This window comes from Pogona vitticeps, chromosome 2 (genome assembly GCF_051106095.1).
Source record: "Pogona vitticeps strain Pit_001003342236 chromosome 2, PviZW2.1, whole genome shotgun sequence".
Taxonomy (NCBI): Eukaryota; Metazoa; Chordata; class Lepidosauria; order Squamata; family Agamidae; genus Pogona; species Pogona vitticeps.
The window spans coordinates 36,122,718-36,143,159 of record NC_135784.1 but is presented as its reverse complement, the minus strand read 5'-3'; the positions used below and the strand labels follow the sequence as shown (position 1 = coordinate 36,143,159).

Sequence of the window (20,442 nt, the reverse complement as noted above, 5' to 3'; positions counted from 1 at the left end):
GTCACAACATTTTTCTTTCTTTTTTTTTAGTCTTGTATGCTAGCACAGACACACAGTTACCTCTTCTAAAACTATAAGTAAAAAAGGGTTATCATATAAACTTTATCAAGTCTTATTCAAGTCTTGGTATTATTTTGTCTGAGCTGACATGAGTACGTATTACACTCTCTGTTCTCTCTGCTAAGCATCTTTAAACTGTTAGTCATAAATAATGACAGTGTTTCTAAAAAGAAAACAAAAAGAATAAGGAAAGTTTATCAGGTTGTTCAAACTGAATTGGATAAACAATTAATATATCTATTCATACATATGTATGTATCAAGGAAGGAAGGAAGGAAGGAAGGAAGGAAGGAAGGAAGGAAGGAAGGAAGGAAGGAAGGAAGGAAGGAAGGAAGGAAGGAAGGAAGGAAGGAAGGAAGGAAGGAAGGAAGGAAGGAAGGAAGGAAGGAAGGAAGGAAGGAAGGAAGGAAGGAAGGAAGGAAGGAAGGAAGGAAGGAAGGAAGGAAGGAAGGAAGGAAGGAAGGAAGGAAGGAAGGAAGGAAGGAAGGAAGGAAGGAAGGAAGGAAGGAAGGAAGGAAGGAAGGAAGGAAGGAAGGAAGGAAGGAAGGAAGGAAGGAAGGAAGGAAGGAAGGAAGGAAGGAAGGAAGGAAGGAAGGAAGGAAGGAAGGAAGGAAGGAAGGAAGGAAGGAAGGAAGGAAGGAAGGAAGGAAGGAAGGAAGGAAGGAAGGAAGGAAGGAAGGAAGGAAGGAAGGAAGGAAGGAAGGAAGGAAGGAAGGAAGGAAGGAAGGAAGGAAGGAAGGAAGGAAGGAAGGAAGGAAGGAAGGAAGGAAGGAAGGAAGGAAGGAAGGAAGGAAGGAAGGAAGGAAGGAAGGAAGGAAGGAAGGAAGGAAGGAAGGAAGGAAGGAAGGAAGGAAGGAATCTTCTCTCCTATCTTCAACTTTTCAATTAGTTTTTCTGCAGACTTTTTAATGTGTTATTTCCCTAATTCCTTTCTCCTCAGTGTGTGGCTCCATTGGAGAGTTGAATCAGAACAATTCAGCTTTTGGTTGTTGTGGGTTTTTCGGGCTCTTTGGCCATGTTCTGAAGGTTTTCTATGGTTTCTATTCAGCTTTTCTATGGTTTAATTTGCAGCTTGCATTACGTCTGAAATCACAAACAGTGCCCCCATTCAGGAGTTCTCCATTCATACTGGTTGTGGTGCAAGTCAAAAGTTAGAACAGTAATTTGGCAAAATACATGATTCAAAGTTCAGAATGATTCCATTAGGGATCACCCAGTTCCTATCACTCATCAGTTACTACCTTCCCTTACTTTCAGGTAATACATGCAAGAATGTATTCGCGAAGGCTTTCACGGCCAGGATCTAATGGTTGTTGTGGATTTTTCAGGCTCTTTGGCCATGTTCTGAAGGTTGTTCTTCCTAACCTTTTGCCAGTCTCTGTGGCCGGCATCTTCAGAGGACAGCACAGTCCATACTTAAGAAAATTTTAAGTTACGAAAAGCTCTGGCCGCAAAATTTTGCTTTGACTTGCACCCGGAGCTTCTACCTACAAAAACAAAAAAGGCAGGGGGAAAGGGCAGGAAATTCAAACTGTTGGTGGTGAAGAGGCTGCTTCTTCACCCCAACGGTTAGGAAAAGGGAGAGTCAGCCTCCCGGGATTCCAACAACTCCCCAACCACCACAACGGGTGCTGGCTTCCTGGGCTTCCAAATCCTTCCCCACTGCCCTCTGCCCACTGGCATCTGCCTTCCATCCCCGCTGCCTCCTGCAGTGGCAGAGGCAACAGGGATGAGAAGCAGAGGCCAGCGGGAGGGGAGGCAAAGGGCAGTGGATGTGGCTTTGGAAGCCCAGGAAGCCGGCACCCAGCGTAGAGGTCGGGGCGGCTTTCAGCTTCCCGGGCTTCCAAAGCCGCCCCCGCTGCCCTCTGCCTCCCATCCCTGCTGCCTCTGCTGCTGTTTTGTTTTGTTTTTTGCAATCCCAGAGGCTTGCAGTGTTTGTTTGTTTGGTTGTTGTTGGTTTTTTGGTGATTTGTTTTCCTTTGGCCGGAATGGATTAAATGGTTTTCAATGCATTACTATGGGAAATGGTGCTTCGAAATTTTCGAGTTACAGCCACCGTTCCAATATGGATTAATTCCATAAGTTGTGGCACCACTGTATTTTTCTATTTCTATAGAAAAGCTATTCAGAAATGTAGAAGTATGAAGTTTGAGCGGGGAGGATCCCAATAGAACATACTGTATTTGGTTGAGACAGGGAAGTTCTACCTGGCTTGCCTGCAAAGAATGTCTGGTGCATCTGCACTGGCACATATGCCTCTCTGAGACCTCCTTTAAAAGTAAAAAAAGAGGAAGCGGCTTAAGGGTGGAAAGGCTTTGTGGAGAGAGGAGAATGCTGGCACTACAGACACCACACCCTTTATGACAATGTCTGTAGAGGGAAAATCCTGTGCATCATGCAAACAGTTTAAAACATGAATTCACCCATTTTATAAGTGGAGCAAATCCCATTGTAATTAACTGTGTTGTCACCCTGACTCAAGCAGGATTGAATCAGGGTGATTACAGGAACTGGCAAGCTACTCCAGTACCTATGCCAAGAAAACCCCATGAACACAAACATAAGGCTAAAAGTTATAACGCTGGAAGATGAGCCCCTCAGGTCAGAAGGCATCCAACATGCTACTGAGGAAGAGCAGAGGACAAGTACAAGTAATTGCAGAGCTAATGAAGTGGTTGGGCCAAAGCCGAAAGGACGCTCAGCTGCGGACGTGCATGGAACTGAAAGGAAAGACCGATGCTGCAAAGAAAAATACTGCATAGGAACCTGGAATGTAAGATCAATGAACCTTGGTAAGCTGGATGTGGTCAAACAGGAGATGGCAAGAATAAACATTGGCATCCTGGGCGTCAGTGAACTAAATTGGACAGGAATGGGCGAATTCAGTTCAGATGATTATCATATCTACTATTGCGGGCAAGAATCCCGTAGAAGGAATGGAGTAACCATCATAGTCAACAAAAGAGTGAGAAAAGCTGTACTGTGATACAATCTCAAAAATGATAGAATGATATCAATACGAATACAAGGCAGACCTTTCAACATCACAGTAATCCAAGTTTATGCACCAAACACCCACGCTGAAGAGGCTGACATTGACCAATTCTATGAAGACTTACAACACCTTCTGGAACTGCCACCAAAGAAAGATGTTCTTGTCATTAAAAAGCACTCAACTTGTGGAACACTATCATTGTTATGATATCTATCCATCTGTACAACTATTACCAATATAGGAACCCCATCCTCTTTCTCATGTGGTCACCTTGTGATATTCCTCCTCCATCTTTGTTGCTTCTGTGGCTTTCCTCTCCCATTTATATTAGTGAAGTAAATCAGGCTGAGAAAGTGTGCCAGATTCAAGGTAACTACCGTGTTTCCCTGAAAATGCGACCGGGTCTTATATTAATTTTTGCTTCAAAAAACGCATTAGGGCTTATTTTCAGGGGAAGTTTAATTTTTTTTTAATGTACAAAAATCTACATTTGTTCAAATACAGTCATGTCATCTTCTTCTGGTTGCTGCACAATGGTGGAGGGCAGGGTTTCACTTAACTGGGGCTTATTTTGGGGAAAGGGCTTATATTACAAGCATCCTGAAAAATCATTGTAGGGCTTATTTTCAGATTAGGTCTTATTTTCAGGGAAACAGAGTAGCAAGTTTCATGGCCAATGACTACTTGAATCCAAAGCCCTGGTCCAACATTCTAACCTCTGATTATATTGACTCTCTCTAAATTAAATTAGGGTTATATAGGAAAAGCCACTCTTCAACTCAACTAGTCACTTCCCTTAATAATAGGTTGTTTTTATGTGCCATCAAGTAGCCTCCAACTTATGTTAACCGCATGAATGCGCAATTAAACTGCTCAGAATGGCGTTTTAGCCAGATGGGCAGTATAGAAGCTGAACAAATAAAGAAGTAAATGTCCAGTCCTGGGCTGCCCAGCTCAGATCTTTAAAACTCAAGCCTGTATCTTCCTTTAGGGAGTCAGTCCATCTCATATTTGGTCTTCGTACCTGACCAGATAGGCGGGATATAAATAAAATTTAAAATAAATTAATAAATTAATAATAATAATAATAATAATAATAATAATAATAATAATAATAATAATAATAATAATAATAATAATAATAATAATAATAATAATAATAATAATAATTATTCCTCTTTTGTTTACACTGCACAGTAGGTGGCAATAGTAAACCCCTGCTGAACTTTCCTTGCCATGAAATCCCTATGGAGATACGGATGCCAGGTGCGCCCTGAATAAATCCCAACTGATCCAAGGGATCAATCCTGGATGAAGGGGCGGATCTTGCTTGCATCACTGATATCTGGTTGAGTGCTGAAGGTGGAGTTGCTCTACCCACCTGGCAGGGGAGTTGCGATTATTTGTAAGAACAACTTTGAGGCTGTCAGGCTTTCTGCCCTGGCAATGTGACATCTGGAGACTCTACACACTTGTAGGTTGTTCTGAAAGAAATGATGAGGCTGTCCTACTTCGGTCGCATCATGAGAAGACAGATTCTCTGAAAAAAGAATAATGCTAGGAAAAGTGGAAGACAGCAAGAAAAGTGAGTTTGAGTGTCACCTCAGTAGCCTTAATAATATATTGGGTTCCATATCTCAGTTGCCTTTTTATGTCGTTATTTACACATCAAGTTTAGTTTTACGTCATTGTAAAATAACATTGCTGGGGATAAAATGTATTCTAGTATTTAGCAAAGTCAAGTTTCAGTGCAAAGTGGGTTCTTTGATCCCTTGGCTTTGATCAAGTTCTGTATAGTTTAAACTAATGTATTTCTCTCCTTTTTACTACATTCAGATATAATGAATTAGTCATTTAAAAATGTAATTAGATGTAGCTGCAGTTAGTTACAGTTGTGTTCAAAATTATTCAACCCCCAATGCTGTAAAGGGGTTTAGGGACTATAGTGTACATTTGGAATTGTATTCAGAATGAAATCCTACAAGGACGTTTTAAAGAACCAAATGCAACTAAAATAACATCAATTGTTTATGTAATACAGTAGTAAATGTTTCTTTTGTGGTTTCTTCATTGCCACAATTATTCAACCCCTTAAAGACTACCAGTCTGAAGAAGAGAGGTTCATTCAGGTGTTTTCGATCAGGTATTGAAAACACCTGTGGATGTCACCGAGCACCAATCAAGCATAATAAGCACCAATTAGGCAGCTTTAAAAGGACTGTGATACTCAGCTCCTTCTAGACATTTACTGGTGTGGTTACAAACATGGTGAAGTCAAGAGAATGGTCCAGGAAGACAAGAGAAGAGGTGATTTGTCTTCAAAGGAAGGGCAATGGCTATAAGAAGATTGCAAAGAAGTTAAACATACCAAGAGACACCATAGGAAGCATCATTCACAAATTCAAGGCAAAGGGCACTGTTGAAATGCTACCTGGTCGTGGAAGAAAGAAGATGCTGACTTCGACTGCTGTGCGCTACCTAAAGCGTAGAGTGGTGAAAAGTCCCCGTGTGACTGCTGAGGAACTGAAAAAAGATTTGTCAGATGTGGGTATAGAAGTTTCAGCTCAGACAATAAGGCGCACACTGCGTAATGAAGGTCTCCATGCCAGAACCCCCAGGCGCACCCCCTTGCTGTCTCCCAAGAATAAGAAGAGTCGACTGCAGTATGCCAAAAGTCATGTGGGCAAACCACAAAAGTTGTGGGATAGTGTTCTGTGGACTGATGAAACAAAATTAGAACTGTTTGGGCCCATGGATCAACGCTATGTTTGGAGGAGGAAGAACAAGACATATGACGAAAAGAACACCTTGCCTACTGTGAAGCATGGCGGAGGGTCAATAATGCTTTGGGGCTGTTTGGCATCTGCAGGTACAGGGAAGCTTCAGCGTGTACAAGGTACCATGAATTCTCTTCAGTACCAGGAGATATTGGATGAAAATGTGATGCAGTCCGTCACACACCTGAGGCTTGAGAGACGTTGGACCTTTCAACAGGACAATGATCCCAAGCATACCTCCAAGTCCACTAGAGCATGGTTGCAGAGGAAAGGCTGGAACATTTTGAAGTGGCCATCGCAGTCACCAGACTTAAATCCGATTGAGAACCTCTAGTGGGACTTAAAGAAAGCAGTTGCAGTGCGCAAGCCTAAGAATTTGACTGAACTGGAGGCTTTTGCCCATGAAGAATGGGCGAAGATACCCATAGATCGCTGCAAGACACTTGTGTCAAGCTATGCTTCACGTTTAAAAGCTGTTATAACTGTAAAAGGATGTTGTACTAAGTACTAAGATTGAATGTCACTTGGGGGTTGAATAAAAACTAATAATGATGTGAGCACAGAAAAGACATTTGTGGTTATTTCATTATAAACTTAAGGTTATATTTCTCTGACCTACAAGTGCCTCTTTCATGTAAATGTAAGCAAGATGACTGAATGATCAAAATCAATGTCAAAATGGCCAAAACATTCAATTTTAGTGGGGGTTGAATAATTTTGAACACAACTGTATGAGTGTTCCATAGTTGCTTCTCTCTACCAAAAAAAACTAGACCTATAAGGAAATCCTTTTTCATTAGGATTTTTTCCAGAGTTGTTAACTTGGCACTGACATTATTTTAAAACATTTTTTTCCAATGCATTAACATTTTAAACCCAAGTAATCATTCTGAGGGCTTTGTCCCTGACTGTTCTGCAATATGTTTACTGGGTTTTTGAAACTATTTTATTTTAGTTTAGAAAAAGAGCCATGTGTTATGCAATGTCAAATTGACACGATTGGCAATTGAAATTCTTTGCTTGTTCCAAAAACCACTGGAGAAAAGCATCATTGAAAGACAGCTTCCTTCAGTCGTCCTTCCCACCATGCTTCAACTGTTTTGTCTGGCAAAAAGGTCTTCCTATGAAACTAATAGTCTGCTTGACTCCATTCTCAAAAATGCCTTAAACTCTTATTTTTTACTCCTTTTTCCAGGGTGCAGAGCTGCTGAGTCAGAGTTCACCAAATTACTTAGAGCTGATGAGAAAACCTATGTTATGTACAGTCAAATGGCTTCTGACTCATGGCAATCATATGATTTAATGGTCTATCATTAACCGCCCTGCTCAAGTTTTACAAAATAGATACCATGGCTTCCTTTATCAAGTCAACCCATCTCATGTTAGACCTTCTTTCTTCTCACTGTCTTTCACTTTCCCAGCATTATTGTCTATTCCTGTGAATCTTGTCTTCTTGTGAAATGTCCAAAATATAATTTTCCCAATTTAGTCATTTTAGTCTCTAATGAAATCTAGATTAGTTTTGATCTAGAACTCTTTCATCAATTTATGGTATCCTGAAAGCTCTCATCTTGGACTACATTTACAATGAACTGAATGTTTTGGTTGTTGTGGGTTTTTCAGGCTGTTTGGCCATGTTCTGGAGGTTTTTCTTCCTAAAGTTTTGCCAGCCTCTGTGGCTGGCATCTTCAGAGGACAGGAGCTAGAACTCTGTCTGTGTTTTGGTGTAGTGTGCAGGATTGTTAAGTATTTGTAGCTATGGGATCAGGTTTTTGTTCTTTTCATGATATTGGTTTCCATTATGGGTGTTTTGTTGTGATAAGGAGGAAGATGATCTGAAGATGCCGGCCACAGAGACTTGTGAAATGTTATGAAGAAAAACCTCCAAAACACTGCCAAACAGAAAACCCACAACAACCATCAGATCTCGGCCATGAAAGCCTTCAAGAACACAAACTGAATTTTTCCTGATTCATTTTTTCTTCATTGACCAACTTTTCTATTTGTACATAATAACCAGAAATAATGCATCAAAGTCTGCATAGTCAAAGCTGTGGTTTTTCCTGTAGTGATGTATGGAAGTGAGAACTGGACCATAAAGAAAGCTGATCGCCGAATAATTGATGTTTTTAAATTGTGGTGCTGGAGGAGGCTCATGAGAAAAGAAGACTCCCTGGAAAAGTGTGAGGGCAAGAGGAGAAGGGGACGACAGAGGACGAGATGGGTGGACAGTGTCATCGAAGCTACCAACATGAATTTGACCAAACTCTGGGAGGCAGTGGAAGACAGGAGGGCCTGGCGTGCTCTGGTCCAAGGGGTCACGAAGAGTCAGACACAACTGAACGACTAAACAACAACAAATGCATCAAATCATCGAATAATTGAATTGGAAGGGGCCTAGAAGGCCATCAAGTCCAACCTCCTGCTCAGTGCAGGATTACAAATCAAAGCAGATTTTACAGATGGTTCTCCAATTTTCTCTTGAATGCTTCCAGCATTGGAGCATTCACCACTTCCCGAGGTAATTGGGTCCTTTGCTGTAGTGCTCCAACAATTAGTATATTCTTCCCAATATTTAGCCTAAATATGGCTTCCTGTAACTTGAGCCCATTATTCCATGTCCTGCTCTCTGAGATTATCGAAACCAGATCCTCTCTATGACTGCTTTTCAAGTATTTGAAAAGTGCTATCATATCTCCCCTCAGTCTTCTTTTTTCAAGGTTAAATATGCCCAGTTCATTTATCCTTTCCTCATAGGGCTTGATTTCCAGTCCCCAGTTATACTTGTTGCCCACCTCTGAACTCATTCCAGTTTCTTAAAGTGTTTCTCAGGATGAGAAGGCCTAACCAGTGCCGAACTGAGGGGGTCTAGTACCTTACAGGATTTGGGGACTATACTTAATAAAGCATATAATAATATTTGCCCTTTTTGCAACTATATTGCATTATTGGCATTATATGGATGGCCTTGGCCATATCTCCAGCAACACATCCTTACATTTAAGGACCTTGCTGCCCTTACAAGTCTCAATCTTATTATTTCATTGCTACTGTTGCTAAGAGCAAATCCTTATATTCATTAAGATGTGTGAGTTACTTACATCTATATAGGCATCCTTCAGTCTCAAGAGACTATGCTAATGTGCTCTGAACAGCATCTAGTGTGGCTGAGAAGGCCAATTCAAGAGTGACAATCCCTTCCACACTGAAGACAAATACAATCTGTCCTCTCTCCAGCTCCCTGCTTTTGATGGTTTCTTTGCCTCGGCCTGCTGAAGAAGTGTCTCTTCAAATTGGGAGAGGTCATGATGCACCGCCTACCTCCAGGCTGACTGCTCAGATGTCAGGGTTTCCCATCTGTTGAGGTCCATTCCTAAAGCCTTCAGATCCCGCTTGCAGATATCCTTGTATCGTAGCAGTGGTCTCCTCTGGGGCGCTTTCCCTGCACTAATTCTCCATACAGGAGATATTTTGGAATGCAACCATCAGCCATTCTCACAACATGCCCAAGCCAACGTAGACATCACTGTTTCGGTAAATGTATACATGCTAAAAATTCCAGCTCATTCTAGGACTACTCTATTTGGAACTTTGTCTTGCCAGGTGATATAAAAATGTGTCAGAGACAACGCATATGTAATGTGTTCAGCTTCCTCTCCTGCCATGCACAAAGGGTCCAGGACTCACTGCAGTACAGGAGTGTACTCAGGACACAGGCTCTATAGACCTGGATCTTGGTATGTGTTGTCAGCTTCTTATTGAGCCATACTCTCTTTGTGAGTCTAGAGAACATGGTAGCTGCTTTGCCAATGCGTTTATCCAGCTCGACATCCAGAAAGAGGGTGTCAGAGATGGTTGAGCCAAGGTACACAAAGTCATGAACAACCTCCAATTCTTGTGTGGAGATGGTGATAGAGGGAGGTGAGTCCATGCCCTGGCCCATGACTTGTGTTTTCTTCAGGCTGATTGTTAGTCCAAAATCTTGGCAGGCCTTACTAAAATGGTTCATAAGTTGTCGGAGCTCTTCAGCAGAATGGGCAACAACAGCTGCATTATCGGCAATGAGGAGGTCCTGCATGCATTTCAGCTAGACTTTGGTCTTTGCTCTCAGTCTAGAGTGATTAAAGATCTTTCCATCTGATCTAGTCCAGAGATACTGTAGACACTTTCTGTCGCAGTTCCAAAGACGTGCTTCAGCATGACAGCAAAAAAGATCTCAAACAGAGTCAGTGCAAGCATACAGCCCTGTTTCACTCCGCTTCGGATGTCAAGGGATCTGATATTGAGCCATCAAAAACTACAGTGCCCTTCATTTCCTCATTAAAGGACCTGGTTATGTTAAGGAGACGAGGTGGACATCCAATCTTTTTAAAAAAGGCCATCCCTGCTAACCAAATCAAAGGGCTTTGTAAGATTTATGAGGGCCACAAAGAGTGGCTGTCGTTCCCTACATTTCTCCTGCAACTGTCTGAGGGAAAATACCATGTAGGTGGTAGATCTATTAGCTTGAAATCCACACTGTGAGACTCTTCAGCACAACACAGGCAAGCAGCTTCCCTACAATGCTGAGAGATGCCACGGTAGTTATTGCAATCGCCCCTGTCTCCTTTGTTCTTATACAATGTGACAATGTTTCCATCCTTCATGTCCTGTGGCACTCCACCTTCACTCCAGCTCAGTGGTGATGATCTCTTTACAGCACTTCAGCAGGGATGTTATCCTTCCCAGGTGCCTTGCCAGAGGTGATTTGCTGCCCAGCTCTTCCAAGACATATTATTTAATGCCTCTTCAGTTACAGCATTCTTTTTGGAATATAGCTTATAGTAGTGGGGCACCCAGCGTTCCATCTGCCATGCTCGGTTCTGGATGATCACGCCTGTAGCAAACTTCAAAGGAGCAGATTTCTTCTGTATTGGACCTAGAGCCTGCTTGATACCATCATACATTCCCTTGATGTTACCAGTGTCCGCTGCTATCTGTATCTGAGAGAAGAGCTGAAGCCAATAATCGTTAGAACATCTCCTGGCAGCGTGCTGGACATTGCTAGAAGCAGCTCGAAGAGCCTGCAAGTTGTACTCACATGGACAGGTTTTGTATGCTGCTAGAGCTCTTCTCTTTTCCTCGATGGCTGGCATCAACTCCCCTGAATGGGCTTCAAATCAGTCTGCCGTCTTTTGGGTCTTCTTGCCAAATGGGGAGAAGGTGGAATTATAAGCTGCATTCTTAAAATGTTCCCATCTTTCAGGTCATTTTCGCCAGCCGGGCCTGGAAGAGTTTCCTTAATGGCTTGAGCAAATTCCTCCACTTTTCTCTGATCGCGAGTCTTGCTGATGTCAATACGTGGTCTTCCTTTCTTTTTCGTGTGATATAATCTCTTTATTCACAGTTTAACTCTACTACACACCAGGGAGTGATCAGTATCACAGTCAGCACCCTGATAACTGTATGTCATTGTAATTCTAGGAAGGCTAGAGCAGTGGTCCCCAACCTTGGGCCTCCAGATGTTCTTGCGCTACAACTCCCAGAAGCCTTCACCACCACCTCTGCTGGCCAGGATTTCTGGGAGTTGAAGTCCAAGTACATCTGGAGGCCCAAGGTTGGGGACCACTGGGCTAGAGCATCTAGTTAAGGTCAAATCGAGCTGATGCCAATGCTTTGATCTTGGATGTCTCCAAAGACTTCATATTAAAGAACATGTTGCTGACACAAAGACCATAATAACAGCAAAACGGCAGCAAGTGTTGGCCAGTTTCGTTCATCTTCCCAATGCCGAAACAAGTGGGCCAACAATTGTGATCAGCACCAGCTCTAGCATTAAAGTTTCCAAGAATGAACAGTGTCTCTCTCTGGGGCATTTTTTTTTATAGTAGCTGCCAGATCGTCATAGAATTTCTCTTTGACTTTTGTTGTAGACAACAGTATTGGTGCATACGCTCTAATGAGGTTGACCGGTCCTGCTAATGAGTGGAGCTGCAAAAACATGATTCTTTCACTCCTCACAGTAGGTAGAACAATGGATCTCAGCAGAGTATTTCTAATGGCAAAGCCAACACCATATTCCCTGGTCTCATTCAATGGTTTTCCCTGCCAGAAGAATGAGACATTTTTTCCTTTGACAGATCCCAAGTCTGGCAAGCTCGTCTCTTGCAGGGCAGCATTGTCCATCTGCAGCCTACTCCGTTCCATGTCGATGACAGCTGTCTTGCGTGCGTTGCCTATTTCCTGCAGGTCATCAGAAAAGCCAGGGGTCATTGTCTGAACATTCCAGGTGCCCAACTTTAGGGCAGAAGTTTTCTTAAGATTATTGCATGGTGCAGAGTTATTGATCTGCTTTTCGGCTTTCACCCTAAACCCCACATACCCCGTGAGGTTAACAGACCATGGCAAGGCAGCACTTTATTGGCTGGCGGCTGCCCAGCTGAAGGCAGGCAGTAGCTACCTAGTGAGGTGCAATGATCTCTCCCATTGTCAGAAGTAGCCCCTGGTGTCATGCTCTATGCCAATTGAGCAAAGACTTATAACCGGTAACTGTTACTTCCTGTGTTGTTTCGACGCTGTATGCGAAGCTGGAGTGTCCTCTCCAGAGCACAAAGCCTGGGTAAAATAATACTGTTACCCAAGCAGAAAATCCTCCCTCTCCACATCAATGAAGTAGTCCAATGGAAAGGCAAGAGCCAATACAGCTGATTCCAGCAACATCACAGGAGTTGCCAGAGCATGACTGTACACAGTCACAAACTGCCTCCCGGACTCTGGCTCTGGATTTTGCCTCGAGGTTAACTCCTGAAGCCTTTTCCATCAGTGGATATAGCCATATGGCAGTGGAGGTTTGAAATTGGAGTTTTTCTTCTCCTAGATGAGCTGCCTTCCAAGGCTAAAGGGCCCCCCCTACCCGGGTGCATAGATTACCATGCTTCTGGGACACGGAAAGGAGTATAAAAGGGGTGGAAAAGGAAAGGGGGAAGAAAGTTACTTACATAGTTAAGGGATTAATCTGATTGAAAGAAAGAGGAATTGGGGACAATATCTGGACAGTGAGAAGCTTTTTACCTCCATTTGTTTCCTAAAAAATAAGCTGTTCTTATGACACAATTCACCTCAGCCTCTTATTTATTGAATATTATTTATTTAAAATATTTCTATCCTGCCCAAGGGGTGAATCGTACACTGAAAATGTCTGAAATTAAGGATCCATCAATCAAAGCAGAGTTTCATTTTCCCTTCCACTCTTCTTACATAAATAAGTAAAACACATTAATAGTATGTAGGAATGAACAGGAGAGGGAAGAACCTTCCCAAGCAGAGGAGAAGAATGGCTGGAGAGCAGGGATGGGCCAGTTTGATTAGAACAGTGATTGTTCCTCCTCATCATTTCTGGGTTGTTGTTTTTTTAATTCATCTAAGATTATGCCATTGTATGTCAGAGATATGCCAGTTCAGGACTAGTTGAGAAAAAACGGCAACAGAGGAGGGCACAATACAGGAAGAGAAAACTGGCCAAATCAGTCCTTTGCTGTCGTCAGCCATAGCCATTCTACCAATTTCGCTCATTTCAGGCCAAGAGTTTACAAAAAGCCCTATTAGATCAGATTAAAGGATGTCCTCATTAAACTTAGGTTTTTGAGGGCTGTTGTGTTTGGCATTGGTTTCTTTAAACAACCCAACAGAAAGAATGACAAGTGAAAATTTATGTAAAATTAGATAAAGAATCTACTGAAGAAGATGGTCCAAATAGATGACACGCAGATTTCCTCAGCTGGACCAGGACAGGACAGCTGTCTAGCAAAACCTAGAACCAAAATGGGAGTGTTAGATGTTCAGAAAATCATTCCTGGCCAGTTTAAAGAATTGATGTCTTTCTCCACCATTCTTCCATTGACCAGTCATGTAGGATGACAAGTGAGTTGAAAGGATAATACATCACTTTCCGATTATTATCACAATTTGCCACTATAACAGCTAGGCATTCTCTGATTACTGCTACAGTACATCGTCTATTTTGACTACATGATCTGGAGTGAAATCAGAGTGCTCTTTCACATGAAGGCCTCTTACCCCATGTTAAGACAGAAGGCACAATTCCTCTTTACATGAACACACTGCACATTTTCCATGCTGTTCTCGGTTATGCCAATAGATAGGGCATATTTTCACTTGTTTTGGGATTGACTTCCAGAAATGTTTTACCACCCATAACTCAAGGACTGATAAAAATTAGGCTCTTCATAAGAATTATATTTTTATGCAAGTGAAGTGAAACTGCTGTGCCCTGACATCATTTGTCCTATTGTATGCTTTAGTGTTACAGTTCTCATGCTTACATTTTAAAAATGAAAGGATTTATTATTAAAGTGTCCCTTGCCTTGATGGTCTTGGAGGAAATTGTATTTTCTGCATTCTTTTCTTGGGAGAAATGATTAAATCTTGTCTTGTTCCAATTAATCATATTTTTTCACAGTCTTACTAGCTCATCAGATCTCTGTTAATTTCTTCCATATAGATTTTGGACAGCATCTCACCAGAAAGTAAGGCTTTTTGTTGTAGATGCTGGCTAATTTTACATAACCTCTTTGTCCCTTTGGACTAATCTGTAACAACAGCACCACCACAAGGCTGTTTTTTGTCTCTCGTTTATCTGTACTGTGAGTTTTCGTTTGTATCTGCTGCATATTCTTGAATATTTTTCAGAGCACACTTACTCAGCAGTATGAGATCCTTTTGCTTTGACCCTACCTTTGTACTAGAATTGCCATGGTTAATTTGATAGCACACACTTTGCTTTAGGTGTAACTCAATACCTATGTATATACTAATAATTCATTTGTTCAGCAATCTCCATTTTAAGGCTGAATCTAGATTAATTTTTGCACTTTTCTCTTTCTTCTGCCATCCTCTATATCTGTGTATCACCTAACTGATGAAGAGTTCTGGAAAACTCAAAAGCTTGCAGACTTCTGTGACATTGTAGGTGATTGTAATAAAATACTGCTCACTCTGTGAAATTTCTTTGCTTTGTTCTGGTTTTCTCATGAATCAGCATTTGGGTTTTTAAAATTGATTGTCAAATATCCTTCTGTTTAAAGCTTTAATCAAAGTGGAACAAGGCGTGGGATAGAATCTCCTTTAATCCTTTAGTCTACAAAGACAGAGAGTTCTTATAGCAAGTCAGGTGCATGAATAGATATTCTCGTGCAATGATAAAAGTGATATACTGAAAACTGTACTTTATAGCCACTGATAGTTTACTAAGAACTGAAATGTAATAACTAGGCTGTCAGGAGAAATTGTTGAAATATAAATTGTTTAGCAGCTGCTCCAAACTGTCAATCCAAAAGGAATGTAATAGCTTTTAGAGCTGCATATTACTCTCCACTTAGCTGTCAGGTTGTAATAATTTCTTTAAAGTGACTTTTAAATCTTAAAATATAAAAATTGCCTCGTTTCTAAATCAGGCGCAGAGTATTTTTCTGAAATTATGAATATTTTAAGTAAGAATTTAAATATTAAAATACAAGTCAATTAGAGTTAACATTTTTGTGCAAAAAGTCAAGAGTTCAAAAAAAAGATACTGGAGTTCGCAAAGGTTGGAATGAAGGGGTGGGGGCACTCATTTTTTCCAAATCTTAAAAGCAAACATGTGAATGTGGCAAAAGTGCTTAGAGCATAACATTATTTGCTGAGCAAAATGTTTCTAGGGGACAGCAAATATGAGTGAGAGAGTGAATAAATGAATGAACAGGATTATTACTGTTGATGCAAAAGTGTATAGGCTCATACCTGAGGCCAGCATAACATACTACTTCCTGTCATGCATAAATGTTGTGGCATTTCTATCTATTTAGTTTGGGTATTTAAAATATTTTTACCCCGCCTTTCTTGTTAAAAGGCATCTCACATCATTAAAAAGACAGCATTTAAAAATCTAAAAAACAGTAAGCATACAAATATTTTAAAAGAATGCTAAATAAAATCAATGCTAAAAATACATTTAAAAGCAACAGAGCCCAATGATCCCCTTTAAAAAAACAAAACAAAAAACCCTCTCCCACTCCCAAGCCAACTACACCAGAGCACAGAGTGCTGTCCTCTGAAGATGCCGGCCACTGAGACTAGCGAAACGTCAGGAAGAACAATCTTCAGAACACGGCAAAAGAGCCCGAAAAACCCACAACAACCACCAAAAACCCCTCTCTTTCTTCAGTGTGACCATAATTTCATGCTCTCCACATTTGTTCCCCAAGTTATTCCTGCCCCTTCATTCTTCCACCCCACTCCCATCATTATGGAGGAGCTGGATTTTTGTCTCTTTACATAGGTTGATTTCATAGCATCCGGATTCATTGATTACACTGAATAGTAACAGTTTAGATTTTTGCCACATTGAAAGAACACAGGCAAAATAATTTTCTCATTTTTGTGTTTTTCACAGCCTGCCAACCAAGGGTGCCACTATCAGAAAGAAATGAACCCTCTTTCCCATTCCAACCCACGGTAAGCTGCAGTTTACAACAGTTATGTGCACAGAATGTTCTTAACAACCAATCAATGAGACTGTTTATGGGTAAAGTCTTAGGTCTTTTTTCCAGGTGTTCTTTCTTAAAAAGAGAAGTCCACCCCCAGTCCTACACACAGGCACACAGGCACACAGGCACACAGATAAAGTTTTGCAGCTGCTAACATGTATATATGCCTGTGGTAAAGTGAGGGGGAAATGAGAGCTAGGGAGGGCTGCAGCTCACAGTGTTGTATGTAGCTCAGCAGCATCTGCTGCTCCCTCTAAATACTGCAGTCACTCTTAAGAAGCTATGCTGATGTGTTGGGAAAAGAATATATTAGGAAGCATCAAGAATGATTTAAAAGTGGAATCTGGAATTCATGAATAGCTTAAGGGGAATAGCTGTGCATAGATTAAAGTAGTGCTTTTCCAATTTTCTTAATTCATGGGACTATTTCCAGAGATCTTCACTGGGCTTATCCTGGAAACAAGTTTAAGGTGTTCAGTAATGCTCAGCTGAATGGGAAAGGGAAGTCCTAGGAGCCCCTGAATTCTCATGTTCATCTGAGCGGAAGGTGACTTCTTTAGTTCAAATCCAGGAAAACAGGAACTAGGAAGGAAAAACTTCATGCATGTACAGAGTGACCTCTTAGCTTAAGGTGTTCTCCCGTTGTGTGAAGGGAGGGGGATTTTTGCCTTGTGTCCCAAGTTTACCTGATGACAGAGCTTTAAAAAAAAAACCAAAAGCCGTGGAAAACCAAAACTCTATGGCTTTGCTGGGATATTAATTTCAAGGACTGGCCCTGGGGAGACTTGGAGAGAGATTTTTCACTACTTGGGATGTCGCCGTGCAATTCTTAGCAGCAGAAGCATGTGAAGATACAAATTTAAATCCATATTTTGAGATAAAATAAAAATTTTTGATTAAATTTAAATTTAAAAGAAACATATTCTTTTTTAAAAATGAATGTAAACATGGAATAGAATGGGCTAGGGAAAGTGACAAAAACCATAAACAAATTCATTTGTTTCTTGCTTGTATGTCTGAGGTAAGGTGTCTTGACTCTAAAAGCATGTACAGTATGTGCAACTCCGACCAAGATGGAGGACGTGTGGATTTCAGTATATTCAATTTACAGCAGGACACACGAGAAGGGGTAGCTTAGCCCATATGGATCCATCAACAATTTACAGCCAACAGGAAACATTTTACTGCCTTCCAACAGTAAGCACAGAGATATTCTGAAGGAAAAAGACCAAGGGAACCAAATATCCGATTGCCATGAATTTTTGCTTACCATAGCAGAATACATTGGAGGGAGTAAACCAGGCAAACCTAATAAAAGCGAGGACACTGTCTTCAGACTCTAAACATGCAGATCACGTGAAGCATTTGCCTGGGTCTCAGGTGTAATAGACATGACAGTTTCCAACACAAAATACAGATTTTACATTCAGCATTAAAGATACAAGCTGGGAAAAGTTCCTTTGCTTCACTACAACTTTCAGAATTCCACAGCCAACATGGCCAGTAGCTTGTGAAACCTGATGTTTTAAAAAAATAAACTTTTTCCTTCTCTGTTAAGCATACCTAGAATCATAGAACTGTAGAAAAGTGAAGTTAGAAGGGGCCTACAAGGCCATCAGGCCTAACCTCCTGCTTAATGCAGGAATACAATATCTGCGAGGTGATTATCCAAGTTTTTCTTGTATCCCTCCAGTGTTGGAGCATTCACCAACTCCCGAGGTAACTGTTTCCACTGTCGTATTGCTCTAACAATTAGGAAGTTTTTCCTGATATTCAGCCGAAATCTGGCTTCCTTTAACTTGAGCCCATTGTTGCATGTCTTGTACTCTGGGGTGACCAAGAACAGATCTTGCCCCTCCTCTGTATGACAGCCTTTCAAATATTTGAAAAGTGCCATCATATCACCCCTTAGCCTTCTTTTCTCAAGGCTAAACATACCCAATTCTTTCAGCCTTTCCTCATAAGGCTTGGTTTCCAGCCCCCTGATCATCCTCTGAAACTGTTCCAATTTGTTAGCATCCTTCTTGAAGTATGGTGTCCAGAACTGGACACAATACTCAAGGTGAGGCCTACCCAGTGTTGAATAGAGAGGGGACCAGCACTTTGTGGGATTTGGAAACTATACTTCTATTGACACAGCCTTAAATAGCATTTGCCTTTTTTGTAGCCACATCACACTGTTGGCTCACGTTTAGCTTGTGATCTACGACAGTTCCAAGATCCTTCAAGTTTCTCTCATGTGATTTCTCTACTCAAGTGAATTGTTTTTAATGTGGAAGAAAAATCAAAAGAGAGGCATTTTTACCTCCAAGTTTCACCCTAGGAAACAGTCTCTACAACCTAGATACCATATTTCAACTGCAGCTCAAATAATTTAATTTTAATTGTGGAAATGAAGCTTGTTTCCTCCCCATCTTTCCCTTTTTTAGAATAATTTCTACTCAGAACCAGAGCAAGTCTATTAATTTCTTCCATCTTTTGTTTTCATGTAATTTATTAAACAAGATGAGTGTATTTGGCTTCAAATTAATGTTTGTTTCCTTGATGTCAGTTGATATATGGGCTCCAGTCCAACTTTCACTGAAGCTGGTTTGCTTCTGAATAGTATTTTCAGTGTGTTAACCTTGTTTTAAAGTAAGTTGTATTTGCAGGGTTTCATATGGCTTTCTAGTATAGATCCCATTTTAAGAAACATATTTTAGCGGACATCATTATTCTAATTACTATATCAGGCAGCATCCAAAGGTAGCTTTTTGTCTTACAGTGGGGTCTCTACTTAAGAACGTCCCTACTTAAGAACAATCCAACTTAAGAACAGCTCCATTTGCTAAATTTTGCTTCTACTTGAGAACAGAAATCCAAGATAAGAACAGGAAAAAACCTTTCCTGCTCTTTTTTTAACCTTAGGTCATCTTAGGTTAAAAAAAATTCTCCCCCTAGTGGTAGAGTACGTATTAACCAGCTTTGCATTAGTTCCTATGGGAACTAATGCTTCAATGTACGAACGCACCTCTACATTTAAAAAAAAAAAACAGCCAGAACGGATTAATTGGTTTTCAGTCCATTCCTATGGGAAATTTTGCTTCAACTTAAGAACGTTTCAACTTAAGAACACTATTCCAAAACGGATTAAGTTCTTAAGTAGAGGTTCCACTGTAGTTTTTATGGACAGAAAAGAGCAGATACGAATTAAATGGTTTTCAATGCATTCCTATGGGAAATGCAGATTCAACATAAGAACTTTTCAACTTGAGAACCACCTTCCAATACGGATTAAGTTCTTAAGTAGAGACCCCACTGTACTAAGAAGACCAGGAGCTGATTCCATCACTTGGTCCCAAACTATTGAAATGGACTGGCTGTGTGTCTGTGTCTGTGTTTATCTGTGTATATGATACATAAGCTATACGTTGCAGTCATATCCTGCTTGTGGATTTCCCAGAGGCAGGTGGTTGTGAAAAATGGCATGCTGAACTAAGTAGATATTTAGTCTATTCTTGTGCCATTGCTTGGGGCAGATCATAATAATTCTCCCTTTTGCTGATGAATCACGGAGACTTAAAAGACAATGACTTTTGCCTGAGCTGCAAGTCAGGTCGTGATGTTCCCCCCCCCCCAGGGATTTGTACCTGCACTGTTAATGATTCTGCCTAAAAAGTGTATTTTATTTATTATTTCTTTGGACTGTGAAAAGTACCAGTCTGGACTGTTTATCTGGATTGAGCTTCCGCTGGAAGGTCATCACTGGATGCCTGTTGGTGTTGGAGGTTCATTGGGCCACTCTTATTACATTTTAAATGTATTTATTAGATTTATATCCCGTGTTTCCTCTGAAGAGCACAAGTTGGCATTGATGGTATTGCTCCCCTGTTGTTACCGTTGTTACCAAATGCATCTCTAGGGAGGCAGCCAGTATCTCAAGATACTGTTTTCTGGTCACATTCAGCTCTGTGTCTGCCAGTCTGTTGTTCTTTTCACGCATAGACCAATTCTAAATGCATTATCCATTGCCAAAGCAGGAAGATTTGCTTCTCTGTGTGATGGCTCAGTACCAAGAAGCAATTGACCAACTCTTCAGTTCCCATGG

General features: G+C 41.0%; 1 protein-coding gene across 7 annotated transcripts in view; it reads left to right on the top strand.

Annotated features, from left to right (window-relative positions):
• Positions 1-20,442, top strand: part of CFAP20DC (CFAP20 domain containing) — a 255,404-nt gene that overhangs the window by 177,940 nt on the left and 57,022 nt on the right. For all 7 annotated transcript variants that reach the window (XR_013542793.1, XM_078388811.1, XM_020795358.3 and 4 more), the window contains one exon: positions 16,262-16,323. Coding sequence is in view for 6 of the 7 variants with exons in the window: in XM_078388811.1 (XP_078244937.1) it covers positions 16,262-16,323 (62 nt within the window). In the remaining variant the exon portion in view is untranslated. The remainder of the gene's footprint in view (positions 1-16,261; positions 16,324-20,442) is intronic.